This window comes from Parambassis ranga, chromosome 2 (genome assembly GCF_900634625.1).
Source record: "Parambassis ranga chromosome 2, fParRan2.1, whole genome shotgun sequence".
Classification (NCBI taxonomy): Eukaryota; Metazoa; Chordata; class Actinopteri; family Ambassidae; genus Parambassis; species Parambassis ranga.
In genome coordinates this window covers 46,329,833-46,345,875 of record NC_041023.1, presented here as the reverse complement: position 1 = coordinate 46,345,875, position 16,043 = coordinate 46,329,833, and the positions used below count along the sequence as shown (strand labels likewise).

Genomic DNA, 16,043 nt, shown 5'->3' with positions numbered 1-16,043 from the left:
CACAGACACACACACAGACATACACACACAGACACAGACACACACACACAGACACACACACAGACACACACACAGACATACACACACAGACACACACAGACACACACACAGACACACACACACAGAGCCGACACACACACAGACACACACACAGACACACACACAGACACACACACACAGACACACACACACACAGAGCCTACACACACACAGACACACACACACAGAGCCTACACACACACACACACAGACACACACAGACACAGACAGACACACACAGACACACACACACACACACACACACAGAGCCTACACAGACACACACACAGACACAGACACACACAGAGACACACACAGACACACACACACAGACACACACACACAGAGCCTACACAGACACACACACAGACATACACAGACATACACAGACACACACAGAGACACACACAGACACACACAGTGAAAAGCAGTGTAAATGAAAGCAATTTCCCCCTGGGATCAATAAAGTATTTCTGATTCTGATTCTGAAAGGCTCTGTGTGCCACCGCCTGTAACGAACCCCACTGTTGACGCCACGCGGCGAGCGCAGAGATTTATTTTTTAGTAACTGGATGTACAGACACAGCATGAATAAACAGACGTGTGCGTAGACGCAGTGTCCATGTGTTTCTTTGTCCTCCGTCAGTCGCAGCGGGCTGTGAAACTCTCAGCACAGATCTGACGGCTGTTATTTCACCATGATGAACATGGATGTGCACCGTATGACAGAACCCTGAGCAATAAAGTCTGAAGAGAACTCTTATTCGTCACTGCATTCCTAGAACACTGAAACTATCACCCAACAACACGAACAGTTTACAATAGTAATCTCACATTTGCAAAAGTAATAAATTGCTGAATATATCCATATATATATAAAAGTGTTTTTCTGACTGGACACCCTGTTGTAACTGTTCTCGGTTGTTTGCCGCTGCAGTGAGACTCTGAAGACTCTGAATTCTTCTCTGGATGGTTTGGTCCCAGCTCTGCTCCTCATTCTCTGTGGTGCCGTGTAAAACCTCCTCCGGTGTAATCTTCCTAGCAACCCTCGGCTAATTATCTGATTGGCTGCCAGAGGAAGGCCGCGCGTCAGGCTCCTCGTCAGTTTGAGTTCTGGATAAATGTGGATATTTGTGATTTTGTTGATCGTGTGGATGAAGGTGGACTCAGCTGGAGGCGGTTCACCGCAGTCACTAAATAAAACGAGCTGCTTACACTCATGACTGCAGGGGGACGGTCTCTTCTGCTAGTTGAGCCACCTAAGCTAACCACCTGCTAGCTAGCTAGGTGTTTCTTATGTGCATTGAACAGCGACTCATACTCATCGAGACTATTGTCCCATGGGGTCCACCGGAGGGACAAGACCTAGGTCCTCCGTTGGTGTTGAATCAGTTCGTGTTTGTGCTGAAGTGTTTGTAGTTCCTTGTCAGATACTTAGACACGTTACGTGAATGCGTCCCCACAATACGCGCGGCCGTGAACGCACCACAGTAGAGATAGCAGAAGCCGGAAGTCGGAGCGCGGAGAGCAGCACGGACAGAGCGCGGCCCGCTGCGGACAGAACATTCGGATAAAACTGGTTCCAGACTGCGGACCGGAGTCTGTTTGAGACCCAGGACGATGAGGCTCCTGTCAGTGCTTGTCCTTCTGGGGACAGGGCTGGCGGTAAGCGGCGGTAAGTTATTCTTATTGACATGTTTGCTGCGAGTTTGTTGAAAGCGAAAGTAAAGATCCTGGAGTTGTGACGTCTTTAGAAATAACCTTCATTTGGTTGTTTTAGTGACTTTATTATCCATTAATCACGATTATTCTGACCCGCTTTAGTTATATACACATGTTTCAACAGGCTAACGTTTAATTAGTCTGTTGAAACATGTGTTTACGTTTTATTTGTTATGAGCCTGAACTAAAACAATAATCTGAGTTTACATCTAAACACGTGTCTCTTAAATGTGTTTATACATATTTATTTACTTGTGGAATATGTATTCACAGTCAGTGTGTAATGAAATATTGAAATAGAAATGCTAAAAGATATATATTCTTAAAACACACACACAGGGGTAATCTGGTGGATCAGCAGGCCACAGTTTATTAAGTATATACAGTTTGTATATACGGTGTATATAATCATATATTTCTATGTAGAAGTGTAATGTTAGGTCTCAGTTATGGATATTTCAGGTGAACAGCTGGAGCAGGCTGTTGTGTGGACACAGCATTGTCAGCACCTGTTGGGCCCTCGTCTCATTTCCTGGTTCCTGGGTTCTCCTGCCTGAGGCTGCCGTCAGACAGAGATGTTTATCACTGCTGTCTGCATGTTGTTTATCTGTGTAACCTCACGAGTTCTTCGGTGTTTTGAAGGACCGTGTTTAACCTTGGTGCTGAAGGTCAAAGATAAATGTCAGTAAACTTCAGTGAGTGGTCTGATGGTGGTGTGTGTGTGTATGAATGGATCTTCATAGATCTGAACCCTGTAAAGACAGAAACATGAGGCCTGCTGTGTGTTTGAATCACAGACAGGCATTCCCTCACATACATCTACACGGCCTTCTCCAAATCCGTCGGCCTACCGGGCATCCACGAGTTCACCGCCATGGGACTGCTGGACAACAAGATGATCGACTACTACGACAGTGAGACCCAGAAGAAGGTTCCCAAACAGCACTGGATGGAGGAAAAGCTGGAACACAACTACTGGGAAAAAGGCACACAGTCCCGCCGCAGCAAACAGCAGTGGTTCAAGGTCAACATCGACATCCTGATGAAACGGATGAGGCAGAACGCCACCGGTAGGAGCTGCTGTGATGAATCATTCGCCTCGTGTTCTGGGCGTACTTATCATTTCATGTTTTATGTTTTCAGACACACATGTTCTTCAGTGGATGCATGGCTGTGAGGGCCATATGCAGTCCGATGGCAAACTCAAATATGTCCGGGGAATAGACATGTACAGTTACGACGGGAACGACTTCCTGTCCTTCGATGATGAGTCCTCAGTCTGGGTCGCCCCAGTCGATGCGGCAGTCTCCACCAAGAGGAAATGGGATGATGTCCAGGTGCTGAAGGAGTACACCAAGGGCTACCTGGAGAACGAGTGCATCGACTGGCTGAGCAAGTTCATGACCTATGGGCAAGAAGAGATAAAAAAAGCCAGTATGTATGGCATGCCGCCATTTTGTTTTTAAGCATTTTAGAACCGCCTTCTGTCACCGTAAAAGTCTGATGTTAGCAGATGTAGGAGTGTGATTCCTCCGATTGACTGAAGGTTTTCTAGTGTGTAGAGATGAAGGGTCAGGGTTTAGGAGCGTCTCTCAGGTCAACGCTGACTCTTTGTGTATAATTTTCTCCTCTTCCAGAGCAACCTGAAGTGTACATGTACACAAGTGAAGCCAAAGTGCAGACAAACATCATTTTGACGTGCTTCGCCACCGGCTTCTACCCGAAAGACATCGTCCTGCGCATCAGAAGGGAGGGCCGCGTCCTGAAGAGCGTGGACGGACTGCTCAGCTCGGGAGTTCGTCCAAATGAAGACGACACCTACCAGAGAAAGGACTGGGTGGAAATCGTGAAGTCTGACGTGTCTACTTACACCTGCGAGATCATCCATGAAGCAAGCGGCATGGAGGTTCTGAAACAGTGGGGTAAGACCTGTCTGGTGTGTGTGATGCCTTTAGTATTCCTGTAGGTGGTGCCGTAGCTCTCAGGAGGTGGCACACAGCATGACGGGGGTCCACGCAGTGTGTTTCTGTCAGAAGGTCTGTCATTGCCGACCTTCAGGGAACACAGCTGGACCACAGACACCTGAATGTTCAGCTCTGCTCCTGCACTGACTGACAGCTGATGGAAATGTTTTCTGTGTTTCAGATCACAAGCTGACCTCTTCATCTGATGGAGATGGTGCAGCCATTGGTGGAGCCATCGCTGGCGTGGTGGTGGTTCTGGGTTTGGTGGTTGTGCTGTTGGCGGTTCTGTATAAAAGAGGCATTCTTGGTGAGTGCAGTGTGTTGATCCAGAGGGAGGATGCTGTGTGTCTGTTATCAGGTTCAAAGGTCTGTCATTGTTTTATGATGTCAAAGGTCAAATCCAACCGCTGCTCAGTGTTTGTGTTCCTCAGCTTTTAACAGTCACTGTGTAAACCTGAGTCTGCGATCACTGACATGCTCTGTCTTCTTCTCTGTTAAAGGTGGAGCCAGGAGCCATGGTAACTTTACTTTCTTATTTTCTTATATATTGCTGTTCAAAGCCTGTCTGTGGAGGTGTGACACATGGGGCTGTGTACTGCTGGACCTCCTCATGCCTGAATTGGCTGATCAGAGCCACAGGAAGTGCTGACAGTGGAAAAAAAACCCAAACAAATGAAACAGAACATTTATTTCACTTGATTTATATATTCAGAAAAATGATCCGATACACTCTACCGTTCAAACCATGGGGTCAGCAGCTCTACAGCTCCTCTGATCAGCAACAGTTCAGCTGTGCTAACATCATTTCACAGGAGTTCTCTCATCAATGAGCCTTTTTAACACATTAGCTAACACAGTGTAGCATCAGAACACAGGAGCGATGGCTGCTGGTGCCTCTGTACACCTTTGGATATGTTCCATTAAAACCAGCCTTTCTAAGTAGAACAGTGATTTAGCACATGAACCATGTCTGACTGTAGTCTGATTACTATAATGTTTGTTTTATTTAAAAAGTTAAGACATTTCCAGGTGACCCCAAACATTTGAACAGTGGTGTATGTGTGAACTCTGCGGCTCTGATGTGTCAGGACACCCAGCTGGATCTTGTTTCTGTGTCACTGATCGGTCCTATTGGTCGGTAGCGTGGATTTCCTCTTTCTCATTTCTACTGCTGGACTGAGCTGATGGTGTTGTCACATGCTGACATCTGTAGATGTTGTAGAAGCGTTTCCTGGGTCCACAGTGGTCCAACCATTACAGAACATTCAGCTCCAACACGATCGGCTCGGTTTCAGTCAGCGTGTCTGAGGAGAAGGAACTCCTGCTGTTTTGTTGGTGTTTAATGGTGTTCCGCCTGTTTCAACGGGTAAAAATGCTGCCCCTACAGGTCCTCCTGCCCCTACAGGTCCTCCTGCCCCTACAGGTCCTCCTGCCTCTACAGGTCCTCCTGCCCCTACAGGTCCTCCTGCTGGAGGTAAGGCTTTTATTACATGGTCACAGTCTTCGTATCGACACCGTGCATTTTAAGTTGTGAATTCAAACATATACCACCTGGATAATTAGATATATATAAATATTATATTACTGTGTGTGTGTGTGTAGATCCAGCTCTCACAGTGGTTGAACCGCTCATCCCTGGTAGGTTTCCTCTGTTATAGAAATGTTTGAAGATATTCACCCTGTAAACGCTTCACTGTGAACATGGTGTCAGTGTTTAATGTCTTCATTAACAGTCGCTGTCAGGTCGTTAGAGACCATCCTGAATTCTGGTGTTGATGTGCTGATGTTCGTTATTGTCTTCACTGGCTGAGAGTTTTTTGTGTTTGTCTGTCTTCCTGTGTGTGTAGATGCAGCTGGCGCCACCTCTGGTAAGTGTTTGTAAAAGCATCATGTCCAGTCATTACAATGAGAGGCTTCACACACGTGTGCACATGGTTTCTGCCCGGAGGCTGCCACTCAACATGTTTTCCTTTTCTCAGTACCTGGCGGGTCGCAGGGCTCTCTCAGTAGTGGCAGTGACTCTGGAGTCTCCTGTGAGTATCTGTGCCCTTTGGGATTCTGAACTGCACCACCCAGAATGCACTGGGCTGCTCCACACAGCCAACATATTTAAATATAACAATAAAATGTGATGTAGAGTGAGTCCACTGGATGGACAATAAGTAAAACAGCCCTGTTCCTCCCTGCAGCTGATGACAACGGGAACCCGACCCCTGGGGAAACCACCCCCCTGACACAGCAGGGTTAGGACCAGGATGTGGTCTGAACACCTACAGGAGCCTCCACCAGAAGAGCCACGTTCACCTGTGTGAACCAGCTAGACCTGAACTATCACAGCAGAATTAGAGCTGTTTCTGGAATGTTTGGCATCGATGAGGTGGGGGGGTGTTCGGGGGTCTGTAACGATTTTCTCTGAAAATTCACAAAAGGAAGGAGAATGAAGTTTTTACAACGAGGGGTTAAAAATCACAGGTCGTAAATTTAATAAAAACCTGTTGCAAATTCATCAAAACTGAAATGACATAAAAAAGATTTTAGATGTTTGTATTCACTGCTCCTTGTTTCAGGTTTTCTTCCAGTCTTAGACATACTGCTGATTATTGTTCTTGTGTCTTCTGTTCTCAAGCTGATGAATTATAGTTTCATACCAGTCTAAGCAGCATCTTGATATATTACGGGGATAATTGTGAGGAAGCTTCTGACTAAAGTCGTTAGGTTGTTAGGTCCGCCTGCTGCGTTTGAATCCAAGCTTTTCTTTGTGCAGTGTGTTCTGTTCTCCCACTTTGATAATAAAAAGATCTGTCTTTACATGGGGTTTGTTTTGTGAGAGGAGAAAACATTTAAATACTTGAGCTACAGATGCATGAGTAGATGTACTCGTGTGTTACAGAGCTGAATAGAAAAGGCATTTAAAAACAAACTAATACTAAGTGAACAGGAATATTTTAACGGATCCTCACGTGGGGACATTTAGATTTAAACAATAATGACTCGACTTATATATAAAGACTGATTTTAAGAAAAAAGATACTTCATATCTTATAATCGTATAAATACAGGAAGTGACGAATAGTTTAAAAAAAGGGGGGTTAGGGTCACGTCGATTACGCCATGACGTCACTAAGCGGCGGCAGAGCCCTGCGGTTTGAATCGACAGCGACGGGCTCTGAGCGTGTGTTAAAGTGTGTGTGTGTGTTAAAGTGTGTGTGTGTGTGTGTGTGTGTGTGGAGGAGTGTGTGTGTGTGTGGAGGAGTGTGTGTGTGTGGAGGAGTGTGTGTGTGTGTGGAGGAGTGTGTGTGTGTGTGTTAAAGTGTGTGTGTGGAGGAGTGTGTGTGTGTGTGTGGAGGAGTGTGTGTGTGTGTGTTAAAGTGTGTGTGTGGAGGAGTGTGTGTGTGTGTGGAGGAGTGTGTGTGTGTGTGTTAAAGTGTGTGTGTGGAGGAGTGTGTGTGTGTGTGGAGGAGTGTGTGTGTGTGTTAAAGTGTGTGTGTGTGTGTGTGTTCCTCCGCTCTTCGCTCCTCTCCGCCGTCGCTGCTAGCTGCTAGCCAAAACCCGGCCGTGCTAGCTGTCACCATGGTAACGTTCCGCGGCACCGGAGGCAGAGGAGATGCGGAGAGGAAGCGGCGCGGGCCGGGGCAGACCGTCCAGAGCGGCCGATGTGAGTGTGGAGCAGTAGCCTCTGTGTGGAGCCTCACAGCAGCTGTTAACACGTCGAAGAGAGGTCCAAAGATTAATTTAACTTTCACACAATAATATGAAGGCCAAATAAAGTTGAACATGAACATATCACATTCTGTGTGTGTGTTGTGTTGTGTGTCTGTTGTGTTGTGTGTGTGTGTGTTGTGTTGTGTGTGTGTGTTGTGTTGTGTGTCTGTTGTGTGTCTGTTGTGTTGTGTTGTGTGTCTCGTGTTGTGTTGTGTCTGTTGTGTGTGTTGTGTTGTGTGTCTGTTGTGTTGTGTGTTGTGTTGTGTGTCTGTTGTGTTGTGTTGTGTGTGTGTGTTGTGTTGTGTCTGTTCTGTTGTGTTGTGTTGTGTCTGTTCTGTTGTGTTGTGTCTGTTGTGTTGTCTGTTGTGTTGTGTTGTGTCTGTTGTGTTGTGTCTGTTGTGTTGTCTGTTGTGTCGTGTTGTGTCTGTTGTGTTGTGTCTGTTGTGTTGTGTTGTGTGTGTCTGTTGTGTTGTGTACAGTACCACTGGAGAGAGGAACTACACATATTCAGCTGTGTCCTCATGTGTTCAACCTGACAGAAACTCCATGGAGTCAGTGGCTGATGTGACTTTATGAATTATGGAATGATCCATGTGAGACATGTAGGATGTCCTCGGACAGCGGTGTGTCACGCTGCATGTCTGAACTGTTCTGCAGGGATTTAATGTGGATGATGACAACACAAACCCAGCGTGGTGCGTCCTCAGGTCATGTGTTCTTCCCCCTCTGACCTGAATCAGACTCTCTGCAGTGAGTCTGACAGGGCTCCTCTCACTGCCTTCACCCTGTAATAAACCCAGGCCGTGAACTGGCCTTGGACTCATTGATGTACATCACATGGAGACAGATTCATTTCCACATCTGTTCATCTTCCATCAGTTATAAAGACAAAGTCGGGACGTGTCTGTGCATGTTGATTTTATGGAAGTGATGTTTCCATGCAGAACTTACTGGCTGTGGGGAAACGAGATCTTTACATGCTGCAGAAATGTTTGCAATGGTACAGCCTGCAGATTAGACAGTGAATCCCTGTGTCTGCTGTCACCTGTGAGTCAGTCCTGGTCCTGGCTGTGAGGAGTGCAGAGGTTTCAGATTTTTATAGATTTTTTAACAAAACGCTTAATTTGTGGAGGTATGTTGTGATATAAGGGGTTAATGGGACAATATGGAATCTTCTCTGGTTCTCTCTGCAGCATGAACAGCACGGTCTTCAGGACGATGGACGACATGAAGAAGAAGAGGCGGCTCAGGACCAACAAAGGAGTGAGCACAGCTGGAGCTTTGACTTCACCGAGACTGTGATGTTCAGGTTGTCTGCTGGAAACGTTTCCACGGATGCTATGAACGCCTCACAGCTGGCGCCGTGTTTGCTGTCCCTGAACGCAGCCCCTGAACGCAGCCCCTGTGTTTGCTGCCCCTGAACGCAGCCCCTGTGTTTGCTGCCCCTGAACGCAGCCCCTGTGTTTGCTGCCCCTGAACGCAGCCCCTGTGTTTGCTGCCCCTGAACGCAGCCCCTGTGTTTGCTGCCCCTGAACGCAGCCCCTGTGTCTGTTTACATGCTGAAGCAGCTTGAAAACTCAGGCTGTGTTTACACGCTCGCCCCGTCTCGTGGGCGCTGCCTCTCTTATCAGGCAGTGGCGAGGGCGGTGCAGCGTCTGCTCGCAGCTGACGGGGACGGGGCAGCGTCTCTATCAGCTGCCACCATATTGGAAGTTAGCCAGAAGGCTGAGAAGCACACGGCCTTATCTGCCTGTTTGTGATGTAATGCTGACAGAGCGGCGTGCTGTGTAGAGGGGAAGGCTCCGAGCTGTGAAGGCTGCAGCCGGACAGCTTCTCTCTCTGTGTGTTTGTAGATCTACTCTAAAGCCCAGAGAAGCCCGACCCGGTGCCGCCACAGACAGAGCTCAGCAGCAGCAACGATGATGGTGGTTTGTACGACCAAAGGTCATCTAACGGAGGAAGCTGTGGTGCCTCTACACGCCTGACTTCTTCTTCTCGTGCTTCCAGGCGCTGCTGCTGAGGACAGCAGACAGACAGCAGCAGCACCAACCAGAACTTTGATGCCAAACTAAGCCGAGCCTCATCACTGTACCCGGGACCGAGCAGCGGTCAGTAAATTTATATTCAATTAAATAAGCTAACTGTATGTATGTAGTGCTTTCCTCTGCCTACTCAAAGCACCAGCTTCTAAATACTGTCAGGAAACCAGGAGGAACTCAGACTTCCTGAGGGTCATTGAATGCATCGAATAGACAGATGACAACTAGTTAAAACTTTGAAAGGTGTTTCCTGGTCAGATGATTTGATGATGATGATGTGTCTCTTCTTCTTCACTGTTTAGAGTTTTCCAGAGGATCCGGATCAGCGCCTCAGGAGCAGACATGACCCGCAGGGGGGTCTTCAGGTCAGACTGTGGGCACAGCTCACACCTTCTCTCTTCTCCACTAAAACAACGTTAGAAGCAGAGGCATCGTTATTTGAGCTTCCTGTAAACTGAGGCCCCGCTCCAGAGCGCCCCCTGTGTGCTCTGCAGTGTTACAGAGGAAGTGTTCAGGCTCCTGCTGTGATGCTGATGTTATTTCAACCATGTGGGTTTTGTTTAAAATAATTCTTAGTTTACCCAGAATTCATTGCAATGCGCTTCCAGCCACACACACACACACCTGCTGTTTGTGTTCCTTCCTACAGAGCTACTAAGAATGTGTGGACCAACCAGTCTGATGAGGACTCAGATGATGGAGATGAAAGGATTCCCAGCAGGTCAGTGGGTGTTGACCTCTGTAAACCACGGTCACATGGCCCCTTTACGTGTGTTCTGACTCGTCTTGTCATCTCGCCAGCTGTCGTCCTCTGGCCCTGCGCACTGACGGCACTCTGGGGACTCGCAGGGACAAGATGTCCGCAGGCGTGGGCTTGGCAGACATTGATCCCATGGGCATCGACCAAACAGTGAGTGCAGGTCTTAGTTTGTGATGGACTGAGGAGAACGGTTCCCTCACCTCCACCCTGCCCTCTCTCCTTCCTCCTCAGGTGGGGTTCGACAGCATCGGCGGCCTGTCGGGTCACATCGCAGCTCTGAAGGAGATGGTGGTCTTCCCACTTCTGTACCCTGAGGTGTTTGACAACTTCAAGATCCAGCCTCCCAGGTAACACACTCAGAAGCGTATTAACACTTTAATTGAAGATAACTCCACATCAAACTCCTGATTCTCTCTCCAGAGGTTGTCTGTTTTACGGCCCCCCTGGGACGGGGAAGACGCTGGTTGCCCGGGCGTTGGCCAACGAGTGTAGCCATGGCAACAGGAAGGTGGCCTTCTTCATGAGGAAGGGAGCGGACTGCCTCAGCAAGTGGGTGGGCGAGTCGGAGCGGCAGCTGCGGCTCCTGTTTGAACAGGTGAGGATCGGCTGGTGTCTCTACGCTGCCCCCTGCTGACCGGTCTGTCAGTGTGCGGGCACCGTTCACTGTTCCCTTGTAGTAAAACTTCAGGGAGGAAGTGTCCGACTTTTTGTGTGTTGGTGTGTCGTTCGTCTTCAGGCGTATCAGATGCGTCCGTCTATCATCTTCTTTGATGAGATCGACGGCCTGGCTCCGGTCCGATCCAGCAGACAGGACCAGATTCACAGGTCTGTCTCTGCAGCTGCTGTGTCCGCCACCTCACAAGACACATTCACCAAGACTCTGTCCTCTCCTTTCAGCTCCATCGTGTCAACTCTTCTGGCTCTGATGGACGGGCTGGACAGTCGGGGGGAAGTCGTGGTGATTGGAGCGACAAACCGGCTGGACTGCATTGACCCGGCGCTGCGGCGGCCCGGGCGCTTCGACAGGGAGTTCCTCTTTGGCCTCCCTGACAGAGAGGTGAAGATGTTTGATACAGCTTTGTGTTGAGTTTCTCTCAGTGTTTGAGCACAGTGGTGACATCAGGTTTTTGTCATGTTCTTTGTGTTTCAGTCTCGTAAGGAGATTCTGAGAATCCACACCCGGCAGTGGAAACCTGCTCCGGCTGAAAGCTTCCTGGATGAACTGGCTGAGAAATGTGTCGGTGAGAATGAAAGCTGCAGCTTCTCTTTTAGCATCGTTTAACAATGATGTTTTAACTTCCTGAGTCTCCGTCAGGTTACTGTGGCGCCGACATCAGGGCGGTGTGCACCGAAGCGGCGCTGTGCGCCCTGCGGCGCCGCTACCCACAGATCTACGGCACCTCCCAGAAGCTGCTGCTGGACGTCTCCTCCATCGCTGTCAGCAGTTGCGACTTCGTGGCAGCCATGAGGAAGATGTCGCCGGCCTCGCGCCGCTCTGCCGCCTCCCCCGCCAAGCCGCTGTCGGCCGTGGTCCACCCGCTGCTGGGCGGCGCTCTGCGTGACGTCCTGGAGGCTCTGCAGAGGCTGTTCCCACACGCAGAGCAGGGGATGAAGAGGAAGAGGGAGCCCGGTGAGTCGCAGCATGTGGAGGCGTCTCTGATGAAACCTTACAGCTGGCTGACAAATCTGTTTTCTGCGCATCAGATTTGACCTCTGGTGTCCTTGATGACGGTCTGATGGGTGAATGTGGCAGGAGCGCCACCGCCGCCAGCATCTCCACCCCCTCCAAAGGCCGAGCCTTCCTTCACTTTTCCAGGTGAGTGCGAACGCTGCAGAGCAACACTTATGTGAGGAAGAGTTAAAGTATTTTTGATGCCTCCTGCAGGAGCGCGGTCAAACAGCCGATGTCTCACCGGCCACGGATGCTCCTGGCAGGACGTCCTGCTGCCAGTCAGACCTCCCACCTGGCCCCCGCCATCCTGCACGCTCTGGAGCGCTTCAGCGTGCACAGCCTGGACTCTGCAGTGCTGTTTGCGGTCAGCAGCACCTCCCCGGAGGAAGCCTGCGCTCAGGTGACTCCTCAGTGTGGACTTTAAATTCATTCATTTCGCTCTGCTGCCCTTTGAGGACACCTAGTGTTGGTGACAGGAAGCTGCAGCCCGTCATCTGTCAGTCTGTCGCTCTCCTCCCTGTTCAGGTGTTCTGTGAGGCCAGGCGGACGTCTCCCAGCATCCTCTACATCCCGCACCTCCAGCAGTGGTGGGAGACGGCCGGGGCGGCGCTCAGGGCCTCCTTCCTCAGCCTGCTCGGCAGCATCCCCTCCTTCTCCCCCATCCTCCTCCTCGCCACCTGCAACATCCCCCATCAGCATCTGGACCCAGAGGTGAGAGGCAGAGCTCTGTTTCCTCACACAGGAGGCCTCATGGTTCAGCAGGATGTGAAGTGCTGCTCTTATTCTGTCCACAGATCCAGTTACTTTTTCGGGAGGAGTACGGTGAGGTGTACACCCTCCCTGTTCCCTCCAGGCAGGAGAGGACTGAGTTCTTCCAGGATCTGATTCTGAACCAGGCAGCTGAGGCTCCGCCCTCCAAACAAATAGCTCGTGTGTAGCTCCACATGGTTCCAGTGCTTCAGGTTTTTGATGTGAAGCGATTGAATGTTCTTCTCTTGTCTTTTAACAGAGACGCAGCCCCTGGAGAGCCTCCCTGTGGCCCCCCCGCCTGCCCCCCGCCCGCTGACGGAGCGGGAGCGCCTCCGCCTGGAGGAGCAGGAAGAGGACGTGCTGAGGGAGCTCCGCCTCTTCCTCCGCAACGTCACTGAGCGGCTGAGCCTGGACCGCCGCTTCAAAGCTTTCACCAAGCCGGTGGACACGGAGGAGGTGAGTACGGGGACGGCGGTTCAGTCCCCGCAGACGGGTGACGCAGGGTTTTATGGGAAATGGTCTCCTGCAGGTCCCAGACTACATGATGGCGATCAAGAAGCCCATGGACTTCTCCACACTGCTGACCAACATCGACGAGCACAAGTACGCCACCGCCGGCGAGTTCATGTCCGACGCAGACCTGATCTGGCAGAACGCCCTGGAGTACTCCCCGAACAGCGACGCAATGGGTGAGACCCCCACGTCCTGAAACCCCTGACCCCGAATTAAAGAAGTTTTTTTACTTTACTGTGTGTCATTTTGAACGGTTTCAGACCGCCACATCCGCCACCGTGCATGTGCCCTGAAGGACACGGTGCGAGCGATCATCAGAGACGAGCTGGACGAGGAGTTTGAGAGAGCCTGCGAGGAGATCAAGGAGTCTCGGACCAAGAGAGGTGCTGTCCGAGTTCTTCTCCGTTTCTGTTGAGCTGGACGTTTAGGTCGCAGGGCGGCGATGTTTCAGCTGCACACGGCACGATTTGATTTGGAATGTTCTCAAACTGAGACTTGTTTTCTGCTGGCAGCTTTCTCCATGGCCGACCTGGATCCAGGCGGCGTCTGCAGCTCGGCGTTTTCCAGAAACAGTCCACAAGGTCAGCCCCTGAACACAGTGTGTCATCACAGAGATCAGTTTCATTATTAATCTTTGACACATCCAACACCCCAATTACCATGAAAGCCCCATACACCTGCTGTTTATTACATGAACTAATGATGTTTTGTGTTGTTTTGTGATCCATACTTCATCATTGAGGTAAGCAAACAGAGAAGCAGAGAAGAGGTGACAGGAGGAGATGAGGTTTTCTGCCTCCGTGATCTAACCACCTGTCTTCTGTCCCCCTTCACCTCCCTCCACAGCCCGTAAGAAGAAGCGCTACAAACCACGCCGGAAGAGCAAGTGGAGCACCGGAGTCATCCCCAAAATCAAGAAGAAGAAGCAGTCTGTCCTCTCCACCTCCGGCTCCTCCTCGTCAAGCAAGGCGGGCTCAGAGTCCAGCGCCGAGGAGACCGGGGTGGCAAATGGGTCTGCTGGGCCCAGCTGGTCCAGCCTGTCAGAGAGCAGTGACAGCGAGCAAAGGCAGGTGAACGGGTTCCACCGCGGCCTGAGCGGCTTCAGGGGAGCCCGGAATGGAGTCGCCATGAATGGGTACCGCCGCCGGCCGCGCAACCCCGTGAGTACCCCCAGGAGGAGGAGGATGGTCCTCCGACAGAGGGACACTGACACGGTGCTGAAGGGTGTCCGGCGGAAAAAATTAGGTCTGTATGTCTAACAGAGACGTGGAGCGGCCCGACGTCTAACCACAGCAGTGTGAGCACCTCGTCCCTACTAACCGCCGCCCGCCGCCACCGGGCTTCACCTCAGAGTGCTGCTGCTGCTGAACACGCTTCAACAGGTCCCACTGCCAGGGTCAGCAGGGCAGGACCTTCCATGTCCTCCAGCTGGGTCCTGCTGGTCTTTGTGCTGCTTCTGCTGGTTGCTGCTGTAGTTTTTGAGCCTTCGCTCCTCTGATCAACACGTTTGAAACACAGCTGCTCCGCCTCACCCTCCTCTCCCTCATCTTCCTAATCAGTGCGCAAGAAGAGCACGACCACAGCCAACCAGGATGTTCAGATTCAGCTGTTCAGCGGGGACAAATATGCGGATGTCCACGATGCAGAGACACCAAAGCTGGTGGTGGACCGCAGCAAACTGAAGGTGAGTCAGTCTGTGTCTGTCTTAACGTGTGTCGCTGCAGTAACACATTGAACTGGACCATCAGACAGGACCGACCTGCAGCCTTCGCTTGCTTTGCAGTCTTAGAGTTTTGAAGTCCTGAAGTGGTCTCTGTAGGTCTGCAAAAGGATTTTGAGCATTTTGACAGCCGCCATCTTTAGAGGAGCCAAGGAAATTAAAACACACTAATGACCGTGATCACAAACTCACCAGGAAGACGCTCACTGAGGCATGGACTCACGAGAGAAGACCTTTTCCTCTGAGGCCTCCTTACAGCTGACAGTAAGAGGACAGGCTGACTGCGGCCCCCTGCTGGCCATGTGAAAGAATGCAGCTGTGAACTGCGCCTCTCAGACTCAAAAGCTTCGTGGAGTCTGAAGAAAAAGTTCAGACTCTGACCTGCTCCAGCGGCTGTGAGCTCTGACTATCAGCTGCTGGATCAGTGTGTCCTCTCTCAGCTCCTCCTCCACTTTGATCGCTTTATCACTCAAATCTCTGGTCTCAGAGCGCGGCGTGGTCTCAGGACGCTGTGGGAGACGATTCAGAGCTGTCATTGTTGTCTGTGTTTGTCAGGACCTCCTGAACAGAGCCGTGGCTAAGACCGAGGGCGCCGAGGTGGAGCACCTGGAGAAGCTCTACGCTCTGCTGGCTCAGTGCATCTACAGACACCGAAACAACCACAGCAAGACGGAGCTGCTTCAGGTACAGCTCTGCTCTCCGAACACGAGTCCATGAACCCTGACATGACAGCTGTGTGTTTGTTTTTCCAGGAAATGAAGACAGAAATCGACACGTTCTCCTGATCAGTAAACCTCATCCACACATTCAGCACTCATACCTCAGTATTTATTCTGTTTATATTTACGTTTGCAGTGTTGTTTAATTCATCATTTGAGCTTGAATTAAAGTGTTATTGAGATTTAACCCTTTTTGTTTGTGTGATTGTTTTTGTTGCCTTGCTTGTTTACGAACTGTTCTGCTGTACGTGACTCATTTCCTTGCGTAACTCCGTCAGTACCGGGACACGCCGTGTTGGCCTACTTCTCTCTAACTGATAGTACACAAGCTGGAGCGCGCAGCGCGCTCACGTGTCGTGCGCTGGTCTGTGTGACGCAATGACGCACACGCTGCGTCTGCCCCTGACACTGCTGTGAAAAATAAATAAATAAATGAATGCGGC

At 50.4% G+C, this 16,043-nt stretch overlaps 2 protein-coding genes across 5 annotated transcripts; both read left to right on the top strand.

Annotated features, from left to right (window-relative positions):
- Nucleotides 1-1,518: 1,518 nt before the first annotated feature.
- LOC114447677 (H-2 class I histocompatibility antigen, L-D alpha chain-like) lies at nt 1,519-6,532 on the top strand. Of its 2 annotated transcripts, none has more exons than XM_028424080.1 (11): nt 1,519-1,714; nt 2,559-2,831; nt 2,905-3,195; nt 3,399-3,683; nt 3,907-4,032; nt 4,226-4,243; nt 5,131-5,199; nt 5,328-5,363; nt 5,573-5,593; nt 5,705-5,758; nt 5,915-6,532. In XM_028424080.1, exons 1-11 carry the CDS (start codon nt 1,660-1,662, stop codon nt 5,971-5,973), a joined length of 1,287 nt encoding a protein of 428 aa, XP_028279881.1. In that variant the 5' UTR covers nt 1,519-1,659; the 3' UTR covers nt 5,974-6,532. The 2 variants fall into 2 exon arrangements, with proteins under 2 accessions (XP_028279881.1, XP_028279873.1); XM_028424072.1 differs by having other exon boundaries at nt 5,113-5,199.
- Nucleotides 6,533-9,099: 2,567 nt separating this feature from the next.
- LOC114431912 (ATPase family AAA domain-containing protein 2-like) lies at nt 9,100-15,702 on the top strand. Of its 3 annotated transcripts, none has more exons than XM_028399592.1 (23): nt 9,100-9,352; nt 9,435-9,535; nt 9,769-9,831; nt 10,116-10,187; nt 10,268-10,376; nt 10,458-10,573; nt 10,647-10,821; nt 10,963-11,051; nt 11,124-11,283; nt 11,377-11,467; nt 11,542-11,856; nt 11,931-12,042; nt 12,112-12,298; nt 12,424-12,609; nt 12,693-12,828; nt 12,908-13,104; nt 13,178-13,337; nt 13,422-13,544; nt 13,674-13,742; nt 14,008-14,406; nt 14,721-14,845; nt 15,437-15,565; nt 15,634-15,702. In XM_028399592.1, the coding sequence occupies exons 3-23, from the start codon at nt 9,809-9,811 to the stop codon at nt 15,664-15,666; spliced, it is 3,006 nt and encodes a 1,001-aa protein (XP_028255393.1). In that variant the 5' UTR covers nt 9,100-9,352; nt 9,435-9,535; nt 9,769-9,808; the 3' UTR covers nt 15,667-15,702. The 3 variants fall into 3 exon arrangements, with proteins under 3 accessions (XP_028255393.1, XP_028255392.1, XP_028255391.1); XM_028399591.1 differs by having other exon boundaries at nt 9,100-9,355; XM_028399590.1 differs by having other exon boundaries at nt 9,100-9,535.
- The last annotated feature ends 341 nt before the right edge of the window (nt 15,703-16,043 follow it).

Coding starts and splice junctions, on each gene's coding strand:
- LOC114431912 (XM_028399592.1), top strand. CDS start 9,809: ATGACCCGCAGGGGGGTCTTCAG. Junction 10,822..10,962: donor TGCGGCTCCTGTTTGAACAG/GTGAGGATCGGC, acceptor GTTCGTCTTCAG/GCGTATCAGATGCGTCCGTC. Junction 13,338..13,421: donor CCCGAACAGCGACGCAATGG/GTGAGACCCCCA, acceptor GAACGGTTTCAG/ACCGCCACATCCGCCACCGT.
- LOC114447677 (XM_028424072.1), top strand. CDS start 1,660: ATGAGGCTCCTGTCAGTGCTTGTCCTTCTGGGGACAGGGCTGGCGGTA. Junction 2,832..2,904: donor GATGAGGCAGAACGCCACCG/GTAGGAGCTGCT, acceptor TTATGTTTTCAG/ACACACATGTTCTTCAGTGG. Junction 3,196..3,398: donor AGAAGAGATAAAAAAAGCCA/GTATGTATGGCA, acceptor CTCCTCTTCCAG/AGCAACCTGAAGTGTACATG.